Consider the following 13,602-nt stretch of genomic DNA (forward strand, 5'->3'; position numbering starts at 1 on the left):
ATTGGTATAATGAATGGAATGTGTACTGCATATGGTATAGAGACCTAGAATAGAGCAGGTGCAGGTGTCACTTGCAGTGTGGGGTGCATTTAATACAGGAAGGAGAGCAGGGACAGCTTATGCTGGGACTGTAGAGTGAGGTGAGGGGATAGGAATGCACACCAGAACTGAGCAAGGACATTTAATGGAAAGCAGCAAGTGACTGCACATCGCTCACACCATGGGATCTAATGCTGCAAGAGACTGGAGATGAGAGCATGCACCAGTGTTATGCATGGAGCGAAGGCAGGGGCAGAGCCAGACCAGTTGTTTGATCTCATATCAATAGGCCATGTCATTAAGTTAATGCAGATGGAGGCAGCTCCTTCTGATTTTATTACTCCAAAGGAAAACCAGCTGCTCCAAGGCGGACAGCACCACATCTGCTGGCTCCATGGCTCTCCACTAGGTGAAAACACACTGCAGCAACTTGAGGAACAATGGGCATTTCCTTTGAGGGGGCTCACAACTGGCAGAAGGCCCCTCTGTAACTTGGACATTAGCTCCCCTCTCCCAGCTTTATGGCCTGGTGCCAGTTCCTAGGATTCATTTGGCTCCTATATTCCCACCCTGACAGCACCCTCTAGGCTATTTCATCTTTCACCATTGCCAGCTCCTCCTCTGGAGCAGAACTGAGAAATCACGTACGAAACGGATAAAGGATGGGCCATAGTGCTGGGCTTTGTCAGAACAGCAGACTTGTTTGTTGTATCTCAGGTCAAAAGACCTCACATACTGCAACTGGGGCACAAAGATAAGTGACTTGCTCAAGGTAACTCCGTGGCAGAGAGAGGAGCAGAACTCAGGTTTCCTGCCACCCAGCCCTGTGACTTAATGACAGGATCAACTTCTCTCGCTCCTTTATTCCCTAAGTCCATCATGGAAGCAAGCAAACAAATGGTAAGTGAAACAAATGGCAACTCCAGCAACAAAAAGAAAAAAATAATGAATGACTTTATTTTTTAGTTCAGTTGGCCACCTGAGGTGCTAAAATCTCAACACCAACAAAGCAAGTGTGCATAAAAAACAAAAAATAAAACACAACCAAACCAAAGAAAACAGGCTGGGTGTTTTATACATGTAGGGTACACACTTTCCTGTTAACACTCCACACTCACCGACTATAAAAGCCTTGAACAGTCTGAATATCAGAGTTCACTCACATCCCAAGGGGAAGGTGCCAAAGCAAATCCCTTCAGTTGGACTGGACTTCACACACACACATATATACATACATACATATATATGAGAGAGAGAGAAAATTATTTAAATTACTGCAGTGCCATCATAACATGGCATTTTCTCCTTCACATCTACACCTTTCATGACATCCTTGTCTGTTCAGCTCCACTGCCTATATAGCACCGTTCTAAGCATCTCCAAAAGCAGGAACATTCAGAAAGCGTCTAATCTCTGTTATCGTGCATCAGCCAAGGAGGAAGTGCTTTCTTCCATGAATTATATACAGGCCGTTTCATGGTATACTTAGAGACTTCTTTTTATTGCAGATGGTAACAGTTCCAACTCCTGAGAGCCATGTTGTGGCTTTTCACATTTTTACATGAGATTAAATTATGCAATGCTTCTTATCCATCAGCATCTGATGTAAACAGTTAATCAAAAATTCATTTTAAAAGTTTTAACCGAAGAAGGTGGTGGTGAATGTTTTAGGATCAACTGTTAAAAAATGGAACCAATGGCTGCTCCAGATCATGCAATCTAGACCTTTCAAATGATCTAAAATGTTCTTGATTAGGATGTATAAAATATTAAAAACCACCACGAAGTGCAGACAAACATGCTAACTAGCTCTGTGCAAGCACTGTGTTCTGATGGAGGCCTGGACACCGCAAAACTCATTTTTTGACCACAGGGTGAACCAAGGATCCATTGGTGTTTGTACAGCCAACACACAAACAAATATTTACAGGAAATGCGGAGACAGAGGGAGAGAAAAACAGATTCACGTGACTGTTTTAAAACCTGCTGTTGTTCTATAATCCTATCTTGATATGTTTAGCAGTGGAGTTTGCAAGAAGAGGAGCCTCTCTCCAGCCATAATTGGACAAATGGAGTTTTGGTTAAGTTAAAAAGACAAAATTGTGTTTGGAAGTTAGAGCTAAAAGATATTCATGTCCTTCCTTTTGCACAGTTTTTCTCTGGAGGAATGATCTCCAGAGCAGACATGGTATAGGTAGGGAAGCACAGCTCTTTAGAGGGTTTGGGCCTCACCAAGTTGTACTGACTCTCACGATTCACAGGTGCAGTGAAGGACAGGCTGCCAAATTGCCCCTCTGAAAGGACGATCCCTCTTCTCAATCTGATCCCAGCCCTGAGCACAAGCGCTGGCCTCATCTTAGTTTGCTCCTCAGAGTGGAGGAGTCTGTTCCCACTCTAGGTACAGGGGAGTCTGACTCTGTCCAGTACTTCAGGGGAACTCCATCCCAGGCAGAGGGGAACTTAACTCCTGGCAGCACACATTGTCACTCCATGAGCTGGCCCCAGCGGTTCTTCAGCTCAGCCCACAAAGTGCATTAGTAAATATGAAGCCAGTATTTAGCTCTCTTGCTGTTCTACCTCTGAGATTTCAGACGCTCACAAAGGGAAGAGGTGGGCAAGATCCAGAGTGGTTATTGCATGAGCAATTCATGAATGTTTAACCTTTCTAGTGATTGGGGGAACATCTCTGATGCAGAGAGACCTGTAGCAGGAGTCATTTCTCAAAGATGAGGATTATTTAATTTCATTTTATAAGACTAGTCAAAGGAATCAGGGCACAATGCATCAGCCATGCGTATAAAATCAGGATTACTTAACCATAGCAACTTTTCTCATACCAATACACTCATGAACAAGCAACAAAATTGTTAAAGGAAAAGGATATCAGGAGTTTTTCCTTAGTGAAACATTAGGGCCCTATTTATTCCTGCATTGTTGTAGTTTAGACTCTGTCTGGGTAGGGATGGATTACTGGATGAGGCTGAGGCGGGAGGGAGCATTTGTGATTGACCACAGGAGCTAAGCGTACTGCCATCAAGGTCTATTTTTAATGCTCACTTTCAGAGAATGGACATTAAAAGCTGTGGAGCTCGTTGCATGCAACCGCCCACAGCAGGCAGGGCTGTACACTGGGTACTGTGCTCCCAACAGAGATCACATTCCTGATGTCACATTCCTGAAATCACCTTGCTTCAGGTGGGAGCTGTTCTCGGAGACTATAGTACAAGAAGAAGAAAGATCCTATGTTCGGTGGGAAGAAGAGTAAATGAGTAAAAAATAAATGTTAAATATCTTGAACAGAATTGAAAAACAATGAATTACCAAACAAGAAGCCAGGATGAATTAACGTAGGGTTGAAGAGATCAGCACTGCCATCGGAAAGTACAGGAAAGCTTCAAAGTTGTAAGGCAAGTCTTATACAGATATGTATTTTTGTTATCATATTCTAGAACTTCCCAATTCTGAGTCATCATGAGATCCCAGCGGAGACGCAGCATCAAAGGGGCAGGTGCTACTGAGAAAGATAATACCCATGTGTTGGAGAAACTGAACAAGTGACAGGGATTCTAGAAGCTGGCTTGAAATATTTTGTAACATCTATTTAGCTAAGCACCCAATGCTGCAAAGACTTATCAAGAATAGTACTTACTACAATGTGTTGTCCCCCTGAAGGGACTCCTCACAGTGGTCACTGCTATGCCCAGCAGTATGTTGTCTGCAGGATCAGGCACTAAGGTTATGTCCACAGTGCAGCTTGGAAGGTGCCTCCCAGCTCAGGCAGACACACACAAAAGAGCAGCGTGGACATTACGGCAAGCGTGGCAGCAGGGGCTAGCCCCCTGGCTCAGACAGGCTTGTACTTGGGTGGCTAGCCTGTGCTGCAATGTCTACAGTGCTATTTTTAGCATGCTAGCTCATGCAGAGCTAGTCTGTGTCTGTCTACTGGGCTGGGAGGCTCTCTCCCCCCTGCGGCAGAGAGACACCCTAAGGGATTATAACTAGTCAATGCAGTTTGCTTTTCAAATCTCAAATCAACCCCTACTCCTCTTCCAATTCCTAAAATCCATTTTTCATCTGAAATGCAAGTTTCTTTTCAAAGAGCAGCTTCAGGCCACCTATCACAGGGGCAGCAGCTTGGGTTGAAGCTTGGGACACAACCCTGGTGGCTTTTACAGTCATTGGTGAATTACTTAAAAAGGAATCCATGTTGAAAGATATTCTCGTTCCCATGAGATGAGATTTTTGTTTGGAAATCAGTTTTAAAATTATTTGTATTGCCCCAAATAATAAAAAAAAAAACACAACAATTCTTTTGGTTGGGGACTCTCCCTCACCCCCGTTTCCTCTTTCATTCTTTCTTCTCCTCAGCAAGGGTTAGGGCTTCACGTTAGGTTGAACCTGTCCCTCTAGTCCAGGGCTGGATTGTCCTCCATCCACATCTGAGCAGTCTGAAGCCTAGGACCCCTTCCTCCTCAGGGACTGAGTTTCCTGCCTCCTGCATGTCCCCAGTCTCAGCCAGTTTAGGAATAGACATGGAGCTTAGGTTCCAAACTCAGCTTTCACCCCACTGCTGAGCCAGCCCATGGTCTGGTTAGTACCATCTATGGCGGCACACACTTGTACTAATAGATGCATATTTCTCCGAGGCTGAAGGCCTTTGGCCTCCCTCACATTCAAGGCAGCACGTATCACTGAGTGAACATTGCCACAGTTTTGCTGTTATCATCTCTACTAGCTCAAAGAGTTAGAACACCAGGGCCATCCCTAGTGGGGAGCAGGGCCCAGGGCGGAAGTGACATTTATCTCTTTCATGACTGACCGCACTGGTCAATTGCGCCAGCCTGCGGGGCCCCGCAAAGTGGTCGCCCCAATTCGCCCTACCCAAGGGACAGCTCTGTAGAACACCTTGCTCAGAAGCAGTTGCGAAGAAGGCAGTTTGAAAATACGCACCCAGATGGTTTCAGGTGACAAGAGCTTCTATATTTCATTCTAAAAAATTAATATTTTTAATTAAAAACTAGTGCTTATGTGTTGGATTTTCTTAAAAATTAACTGAACTGCAAATACAAAATGTGCCCTTTACAGTTTTATGATGTAAAACAGGCCTCAATTTTGATTTTAAATTGTTTTTCTTTTTACATATGCATTAGGTCCTTACTTTCTCCTCTGAGGCCAGTGAGACCTGAAGGGTTGCAGAGTTTAAGAACACGCATCTCCACACCACCCTTTTGCTGGGGGCAGGGAGGGCTGTTGTCCCATTAGAACCTTGTGTGACATCACTATTCAAGTCCATCAGCACAAAGAGAAAAGTGAGAACCTCATATTTCTTCTATAACAAGCCACCAGCAATTTAAAAAAATACTATGTCAAGAGGCTCTTTTTATACAGCATAAATGAGGGCAGGGTAGCTTTTAGGTTTTTTATTTGCAGTGCATATTTAATAATCTCCAGTCCAAAATTAGCTGTGTTCCTCAAACACTGTGTGCTATTAAAATGGGTCGAGGCTGGTTTTAGGAAAACAGGCAGCAAGAGCTACCCTAATTTCAGCTACAGCTTGCACCTTCACTACACTGACAGGTGAAGGTCTATGTGCCGACACTCCACTGGAATGCCAGCACTTCACAGGAGTTTTGCTCTGGATACCTAGCATGTGCACTGTTAAGTAACACAGTGGCTGGCTCTCTGCATTGCTGTGCTAAACCTTAGGTTTAATTTGTGGTCACATACTCCCAGGGATGGAAAGAGCAGGAAGCACAGGAGACTGCTTGCTCAGCGCCTGCTAGCTGGGCTGGGGTCGGGTGAGAGAAAGTATGTTTCTGCAGCCAACTAAACAGCTTTGCAGATGGTCTCTGAAGAGTGTCCCATTCATTCCTCCTCTGCTTGAAGTACAGTGGGCATGGCATGGGTCCCTAACAGTGGTGCGAAGTTGAGAAAACAGACATGGGGCTCCTCCAAGCTCCCACAGGAAACCAGAGGACTTTGCTGGAGGGAGCAGATGGCCAAAAAGGAAGGATCCATGTCATTTATGAACACTAGGCGAGTAACTCAAGAAGTCTCCCCAAAGCAGAAGGGAGAGTCCCTTTTGGATACAGCAGAAGATTAAATGAGAAGGACCCCACTGATTGTGTGTCTGTTCCACCACCAGCCTTTCCTGTCAGCAATCTCAATGGTGCTGTATGGATTTGTTTGGGAATGGGACATTCGCTCTCAGATACCAGGGGAAGCAAGCTTAGCTATCTTCCTTTGCTGTTAAACCCCAGAGAAAAACACACTAACAATGGATCATGCTAAGAATGTGACACAAACCAAACTTGGCTAGGAAATTCAAAGTTAAGAGGGATGCCTGGCATCATGCCCTGTGCCCAGTGGGATGGGTTAAGGATATAGTGTACTTTTGGAGTCTGCCAAATGGTGACAGACGGCAGAGTCCTTCCCAGCATGGTAGCTGGATTGCTCAGTGTATGTCCTGCCCAGTACTGCAAGTAGGAGAACAATGGGCACCCTCCTGAATCAAAGGCAGCAGCTCTGGGAGTGGAGCAGAAAGGAGCCTGCTTTGGCGATGCAGAAAGAATTATGCCTAATTTGCTAAACTGGAAGTCACTCTAGGCAGTTCTTACAATGGCAGGGTTCACCCTCTAAGTGGAAGGGAGACATTGGTAGGGGGATAATTTTTAGGTCACAATTTTGGTTTTCTTGTTACAAACTATTAATGGTATTCAAATAAATTACAGGTTGTTTAGTCCAGAAAGAAGGAATCCGGGATACAGAGGAAATATCTGCTATGAACACTACTGGATTCTCACAACTCCATAGATGTGCAGGAGTTCACCATAAAAAGGACTTGGCTAGGGCAGGATGCATACATGAGTCCATGAAGTCTGCCCTGTATGCAAAGCAGGGACCAATCTGTGGTAGTGTCTTGCTCTCCTAGAGTTAAAACACACACTCCTCCCCGACCCAAGAAGTCTAACAGTAACATTATTAATAACAATACTAATAAATAGTCACAGGTTACAAGAGTCCTGTAATATAGAAGCAGAGGTTGTGGGATGCAGCAGGCACACACCCATCACTCACTTGTCCATTTGTTTCTTAAAAGGTACAAAAATGAATCTTCTTTCAAGTATTAAAAAAATAAGTTAATTGACATAAAAGGGTCAAGGTGACTGAGGACCCAGGCAGGTCTTAAGCTTCATTTCTGACATGCAAAAATGAAAAAGAGAGGGGAAAAACAACGAACACGGAAAAGTCTCAACAACATTTCATCCAGAGGTGGCTCCCTCTCTGGGTTTAAAAGCCAGGGAATGCCGTTTGACGATCCCCTTCCCCCCTCAAAACACTTACCATTGTCCCACAAAGTCAATATTTTCCAGTGTCAAAATGGTCGCAACAAAAAACAAACCAGAGAAACTTATTGGCCTTTGAACAGTGGCCATGAAGACACAAGACCAGCAGTAGCTCTCTGTCCAGTGTGTAGCCAAGTGGGTGAGAATTCCCCACTCTTTTTCTACTCTTCTTCTCATAAGCATAACTCTGGAGAGTACGATAGAGAGAGTGAGCGTGTCTCCTCTGAGGCCCTTGTCTCCGCAAAAGACAGGATGGACAGAAGAGGTTTCAAACAAACACACCACCAATGTTCTCTCTTTCCAGTGTTCCTTCACATCCATACATTATGTTCGCCTCAGGTTTGTTTCTTTGGTGGGGAGGAATAATAAAACAGAAGGTGCTGCTCTGGGTTTTGGGAGCTCTCCTTTAGCTGGTTAACTCCCAAAAGGACTGCTACAGGCTGCTGTGGTTTTCAGGAGAGGGTAGCCATTTCTCCCCCTCTTATTAAAAAAATGCTAATAGTGAAAAAGGGAGAGAGATCAGACTGCAGCAAATCCAGTTTGGTTAAGGGTTTTTTCCCATGAAAAGGTAATAAATCCCTCCACAAAAAGTTTACCCTTTTCCCTCATATCACAAATCCTAATGGCCCCTTGTACAGGACCCCAAGGAGACTGTGCAATCTCAGGCCATCGTCTTCAGCTTGGTTTGCAGACGTTGTGCAGGACCCAAGCCTCTAGAACCAAATCCACTTATCAAAAGGCTTCTGGGTGCTTCAAACTGAATTCCTGCATGCTGCAGAACCCCTAACAAGGTTTCTCCCTCAAGATCTCTCGATCCAGGTAGTTCTGGCAAACTCAGCATAGGCCAACTGGATAGCACAGACCAGCAAAGGTGAGTATGTTAGCTCAGGACCAGTTCAAGCTAGAGCCCTTGGACAGCATAACAGCTTCCAGGTCCTTGTCCTCCTCTTTTTCTCGAAGCCGCTGCTCCTCAAGGAGGGCCACCAGAGAGTCTCTCTGCTCCACGACTTCTAGCATCTCATTCAGGACCCTCTTCTCTTCTGATAGCTCCTCATCTGTTTTCAGGTGATCTGGAGAAAGAAATCAAAAATGTCAAAGGATCCCGGACTGGAAACAAATACATGAACGTACTCCATGGATTGCCGGTTCTCTTCACCCTTACCTTCCACTGCCATCCTCTCCCGAAGTTCCTGCTGTAACCGGCTCTGCCTGTCTTCCAGCTCTAATTCTCGAGCACTGAAAGGAGAAACAAGGCAAGAATGAACTTAGGGCATGTGCTGGGCTGGCAAGAAGCCACCACACAGATTGCCACTTAAGCAAATTAAAATATTCTGGTGTTTACTCTCCTCCCACCATACTGTATTTACCTTCCCAGACCCCCTTTCAGCACTGTTCTGACTTCTTTTGGAACAACACTGGAGATGTGTAGCCATTTCTTTCCTGATTAAAATGTAATCGTAATGCTTCCACAGCACCATTCTTCAACGGGAGTGGGCAGATGGAGAAAGATGAAGATTGTGGAGAAAGATTCTCTTTTTCACGTCTGGGCAGCAACCAGCCCAGCTGCTTTCTTAGACTGATCTTATTCACAGTGTTACCAGCTAGATTTCACATCCAAGACAGAGACAGCGTGAAGGAGCAGATGCATCTGCAGTCGTTGTTCAAGCCACATTTTACCTCTGTGCAAGTCTCCCTCCTGCTATATCCCACTCTGAAGAAAAAGTTACCTGCCAAGTAATGGACGACTGAGGGCATTGCCTCCTCAGATTCCAATCTGAGCAGCATTTTGGGGCTTCTCTGGTAGTAGCATCCCAGAGCACACTGAGCTTTTGAAACACCAAAGTCAAGTCTTGCTTGCTCAGAAACTTGTTTCAGTAGCATGCAGCGCACTTTGGTGCATAAGCACTACGGAAGTCCCTGGTGTTCCTAAGCTGGAGAAGAGCTGTAGCATCTGGACCCAGTTGGAAGGCTATGGGGTCCCAGTGGAAACAGAGAAGTGAGGACTACAGGACCCATTTAAAAAAGGAACAGGAACACAGAGAGCTTGGCTGCATTCAAAAAAGGACCTTGGACCAGCAAGAGAACTGGTTGCCCAGTCATTCCCTGAAGACCACTTGCCACTAAAACTACGGATGAAAGATTGAAGCTGAACCTGCAAGCAAGGGATGCTTTGTACGGAAAGAGCCTGAGAGGACAGCGGGAGGGCTCAAACCTTTGGTTAACATTCACACTTAGGACTTTTCCAAACCTATTGTGTTTCCACTCATCACAAGTTGTTTTTGTACTAGAGACTCTTCCAAAATGTACCTTTATTAACTTACTGGCTGGGAACTGCATTCTATCCAAGAGGCTTCTGAACACTTATTACTGGCCTCTTACCATCACAGCCACGACAGTGCTGCAAGGAGGCCCTGCCAGTACTATCTGTGAGTAATCTCATCTTTGAAGCTGTGCTACCCCATGCAGAAAGCCTCTGCTCACTCACAATATCATCAGCTCAGACTCGTAGCGCACCAAAGCGTTCTTCTCCTGCACCAGCTTGAACCACTCCTGCATCAGCTTTGGATCATCCTTCTTCCCCATGCCTGCCAAGAGAGAAACCTTGTAAGTTTTCAGGATGATGCCCTGCCATTCCCACGAGCCCAACAGCCAGGAACAAAAATGGGGGCAAAATGTGCAAAGAAAGCCGAGCAAGATGCTGCCAGAGCACTCCCAAGCCGGGTCCGTTTAGTTTGTCTATGGTACACAGAAAGAGGAGGGCACAGAACTGTAGGTGTCACCTCCGAAAGGATTCTCTCCTCCTTGGATCAACACATTCTGAATCCGTTTTTGCCATTGCTCCTCCCCCTCTCTTCTCATTATGGTAAACCCATAATTTAGAGGCTCATTTCTATTTAGGCTTCCCTAAATGAACTTGAACTTTAACAACTTTTTTGCACCCCTCCATGTTAACGCCTTTAATGTATGATGACTGGAACCTCTCCCCACCCCACAAAAAACCCCCTCTGTACCCCTAATGTTATACCCTCCTGTCCTTCAGTCACATCAACTGAATCAGTTCTTTTACTGGTTAAGAGTGGCCCCTTGCCTACCTCTATTGAAACCTGCCTTTTCACTGACTTATTCGTTGAAGAATTCTCCTCTCCTGTGGTTCCTTCCTGCTGCATCACCACTCTCTTTGGTGAGCCTTCTCCTATTAACAGCAGTTCACTGCATCCTACAAGTACGTTATTCCTAGATTGCTCATCAGCATTAGAACTACACACACAGAAACCCATGCTACATTTGCTAATACAAAAGGGAGAGAGCGAGAACACACTTCAGAACTCACTTTTTAAAATTTCATTTTATTTTTTTTTAAAAGAAACAACCCTGCCTCCTCATCTCATAACCCACAGGCAAGGCTCCAATTGTGTCAAATGTATTGCAGATTAAATTGCTACACTATGTTCTCTAGAACTTTCTGCAGTGATTTGAGATATGCCTCAGACCCAAGAACACACCATAGAAGCTATTCCAAGGTAACTCCTATTTTGGGCCCCTTGATCCTGCAATGAGCTACATGCAGGGGGACCTCTCTGACCTCTCACTGGGCATCTGCCTGCGTGCATGGAGTTTGTTGCAAGAGGGGAGCCTCCAAACTGAGCTCAAAGGTGCAGATATTTGAGCAGAGCACCTGTTGGTGTTTATGATGCAGGCCTCTACCAGCTGCATGACTGAAATTTATCTTCTCTCACGCTCCATAGACTAACAAGGTTTCCTAGTTTAACTGACATCTCTGCCTAGTTATACATTATGGACACTTGGCATCTATATTAGAAGCAGCTTCTCTTTTAAGTACAGTCTTATGGAGACCAGAAACAACCAAACAGAAGGTTTGCTATTTAAATTCCAAATACTGAGAAAGCTGGAAATATGAATGTACTGATCATTGGAGTGGCACATATCAGTGCCCTGCCTCCATCCCTAGCTCCAACCAGTCCTTACAGTTAGGTCACGTGGGAGATCCAGTACCTCCTGTTAAGCAGCAGCTTTTCTGCTTAGAAATACCTGCTACTGAAATACAGAAATAGTAAATGTTTAGGGGATACTGCCCCCTGGTCCCCCATAACAGATTCTGGCTCTCTGGATTTTATACCAGTCTGTTGCTCAGTTCCAAGCATTCTTTTCTGAACCTCTCTGCACAATATGCCCAGGTGGCCATGGGAGGGGGGAGCTTAGACATGCAGATGTCCAGTGCAGTGGTGCCATGAAAGCACTGGGAAGTCTCCCCACCCTTTCCAGTGCCAGGATGTAAAATAAATGCCTCTAAGAAACAGTCAAATACACCTTGCTACTGACCCATGATTGTATGTATTTATGTATTTGTTTTTAACAGCCAATGAGCAGAAGGATGTGGGAGGGGTGGGGAGGAAGGGTGGACAATCGATATGAGAGCACCATGGAAAGCAGAGTAAGTGGTTAGCAAAGTTATGCTGTGATCACATTCCACCCCCTACCCCATGCCTTGGCAATGGAAACTCTACTATGGCAAACTCCATCTGGGACAAATTCAAGAATGCACTCAGCAAGACATGGATCACAGAAGACCAGTCTGATTTAGGTTGGTTGGTTTTTTAAAGCTCAGGGATGTTTTGCAAACCGGTCTTTGTAAGGACACAGTATTCCTTTAATCCATCCATACAAATAAAACAGTTGTTTATGGAAGGAGATTCTCTTCCCTCATCCCCTGCCCCATCTCCCAGACACCTGTGACAAATAGAGAAATCAAATACACCAAATGAAAACAGGAGCTTTAGAGTATGATACTGCTGCTGCTGCCACTGCAAATTAATGCCCCAGTGACCTTGAGACTACCCCTTCCCCCAGTTAAAAACAGAAAAAGGGATACTGTACCTTTAAAAATGGCACACTCATACAAGCTTGTTACAGAGGTTGATACTGAGACTGAGGGAAGGGGACAGGAAGGAGTTTGGATATATAGATATTTTATGTCACCAGCCAACTAGTGCTGCTATGAAAATCCAGCTGGGGTGGAGGGGGATAGAGGTTGTGTGAGGTTACATTACCTTCACGGGCACAGCAAGGGCAGAAGGAGAGAGGTCTACGGCGTGATGTCCCGGCATTGGGCTCAACTTCAGTAAGACCAAATGAGGAAGGGGGAGGAGAGGAGGAGGAGGAGGGAGAAAGGGGTGAAATAAAAGACAAGCAGAGGACAAAAGCGTAAGAGTGAGAAAGAAAGGAAACAACAAGAAGAAAAGAAAAAATACAAGAAATGGAGAAGCAGAAACGAGGGAAACAATCTACAGATGAGTAAGGTCCCTCATCAGCACAGATAACAGACAGGAGCAGACTGAGGCAGTGGGAGAAGCGGTTACTGAGCTGTACAGTTACAGGGAGGAAGATTACTCTTGAGTTTTTCTTGTTCATTGTGGGTTTTCAGTTGCAGAGGCTTCACTCTAACACCATGTTGAGTGTATGAGATACCAGGACAGTAGGTGAGGACGGGTGAATAATTATCTCTTGCTGATAAACTCAGCATTTAAAATAAGACCTAAAAGGTCTCCATTGCCTGTATGGGTCTGAAACTTGGGGCCCTGAGCCCTGCCACCCGAGGCTGAATGTGACGCCAGAGCAATGTAGCTTCATGGGGGCCTCTGTGGCCTCACGCAATTGCCCTAACACCAGGCCTGGCTTTTATACACAGAAAAGCCGTTATTGTGGCACAGGTGGGCTGTGAAGTTTTTACAGCATGTTGGGGTGTTGAGGGGAAACTGGGAAAGAAAAAGGTTGAGAATCTCTGAACTAGATGGTCATCCAGGGAGGAGGAGAGGGGGAGGAGCAGCAACATGAAATTGAACCCACTTTTAAGACACAGCATGTCCACCAATAATTAACATTTCTAACAGTATCTCAGGAGAACACATGCACCAAGAAGTGCCTGAATATCAAAGCTGGAGGCTTAAGATACCTAAAATATATATAGAGAGATATACCTATCTCATAGAACTGGAAGGGACCCTGAAAGGTCATCAAGTCCAGCATCCTGCCTTCACTAGCAGGACCAAGTACTGATTTTGCCCTAGATCCTCAAGTGGCCCCCTCAAGGACTGAACTCACAATGCTGGGTTTAGCAGGCCAATGCTCAAACCATTGAGCTATCCCTTCCCCTGTGTAGTTAAAAAGGAAGGAATGCCTGTGTCAGGGAAAGGCAGTA

The 13,602-nt window shown here is 45.2% G+C and overlaps 1 protein-coding gene across 1 annotated transcript in view; it reads right to left on the reverse strand.

Annotated features, from left to right (window-relative positions):
• Positions 1 to 974: 974 nt before the first annotated feature.
• Positions 975 to 13,602, reverse strand: part of MICAL3 (microtubule associated monooxygenase, calponin and LIM domain containing 3) — a 278,656-nt gene continuing 266,028 nt past the window's right edge. The window contains exons 40-43 of the mRNA XM_075069475.1: positions 12,455 to 12,520; positions 9,871 to 9,970; positions 8,548 to 8,621; positions 975 to 8,455 (exon numbers count right to left, since the gene is read on the reverse strand). Coding sequence (XP_074925576.1) covers positions 8,271 to 8,455; positions 8,548 to 8,621; positions 9,871 to 9,970; positions 12,455 to 12,520 — 425 coding nt within the window. The 3' untranslated portion in view covers positions 975 to 8,270. The remainder of the gene's footprint in view (positions 8,456 to 8,547; positions 8,622 to 9,870; positions 9,971 to 12,454; positions 12,521 to 13,602) is intronic.

Source organism: Chelonoidis abingdonii, chromosome 1 (assembly GCF_003597395.2).
Source record: "Chelonoidis abingdonii isolate Lonesome George chromosome 1, CheloAbing_2.0, whole genome shotgun sequence".
NCBI lineage: Eukaryota > Metazoa > Chordata > Testudines > Testudinidae > Chelonoidis > Chelonoidis abingdonii.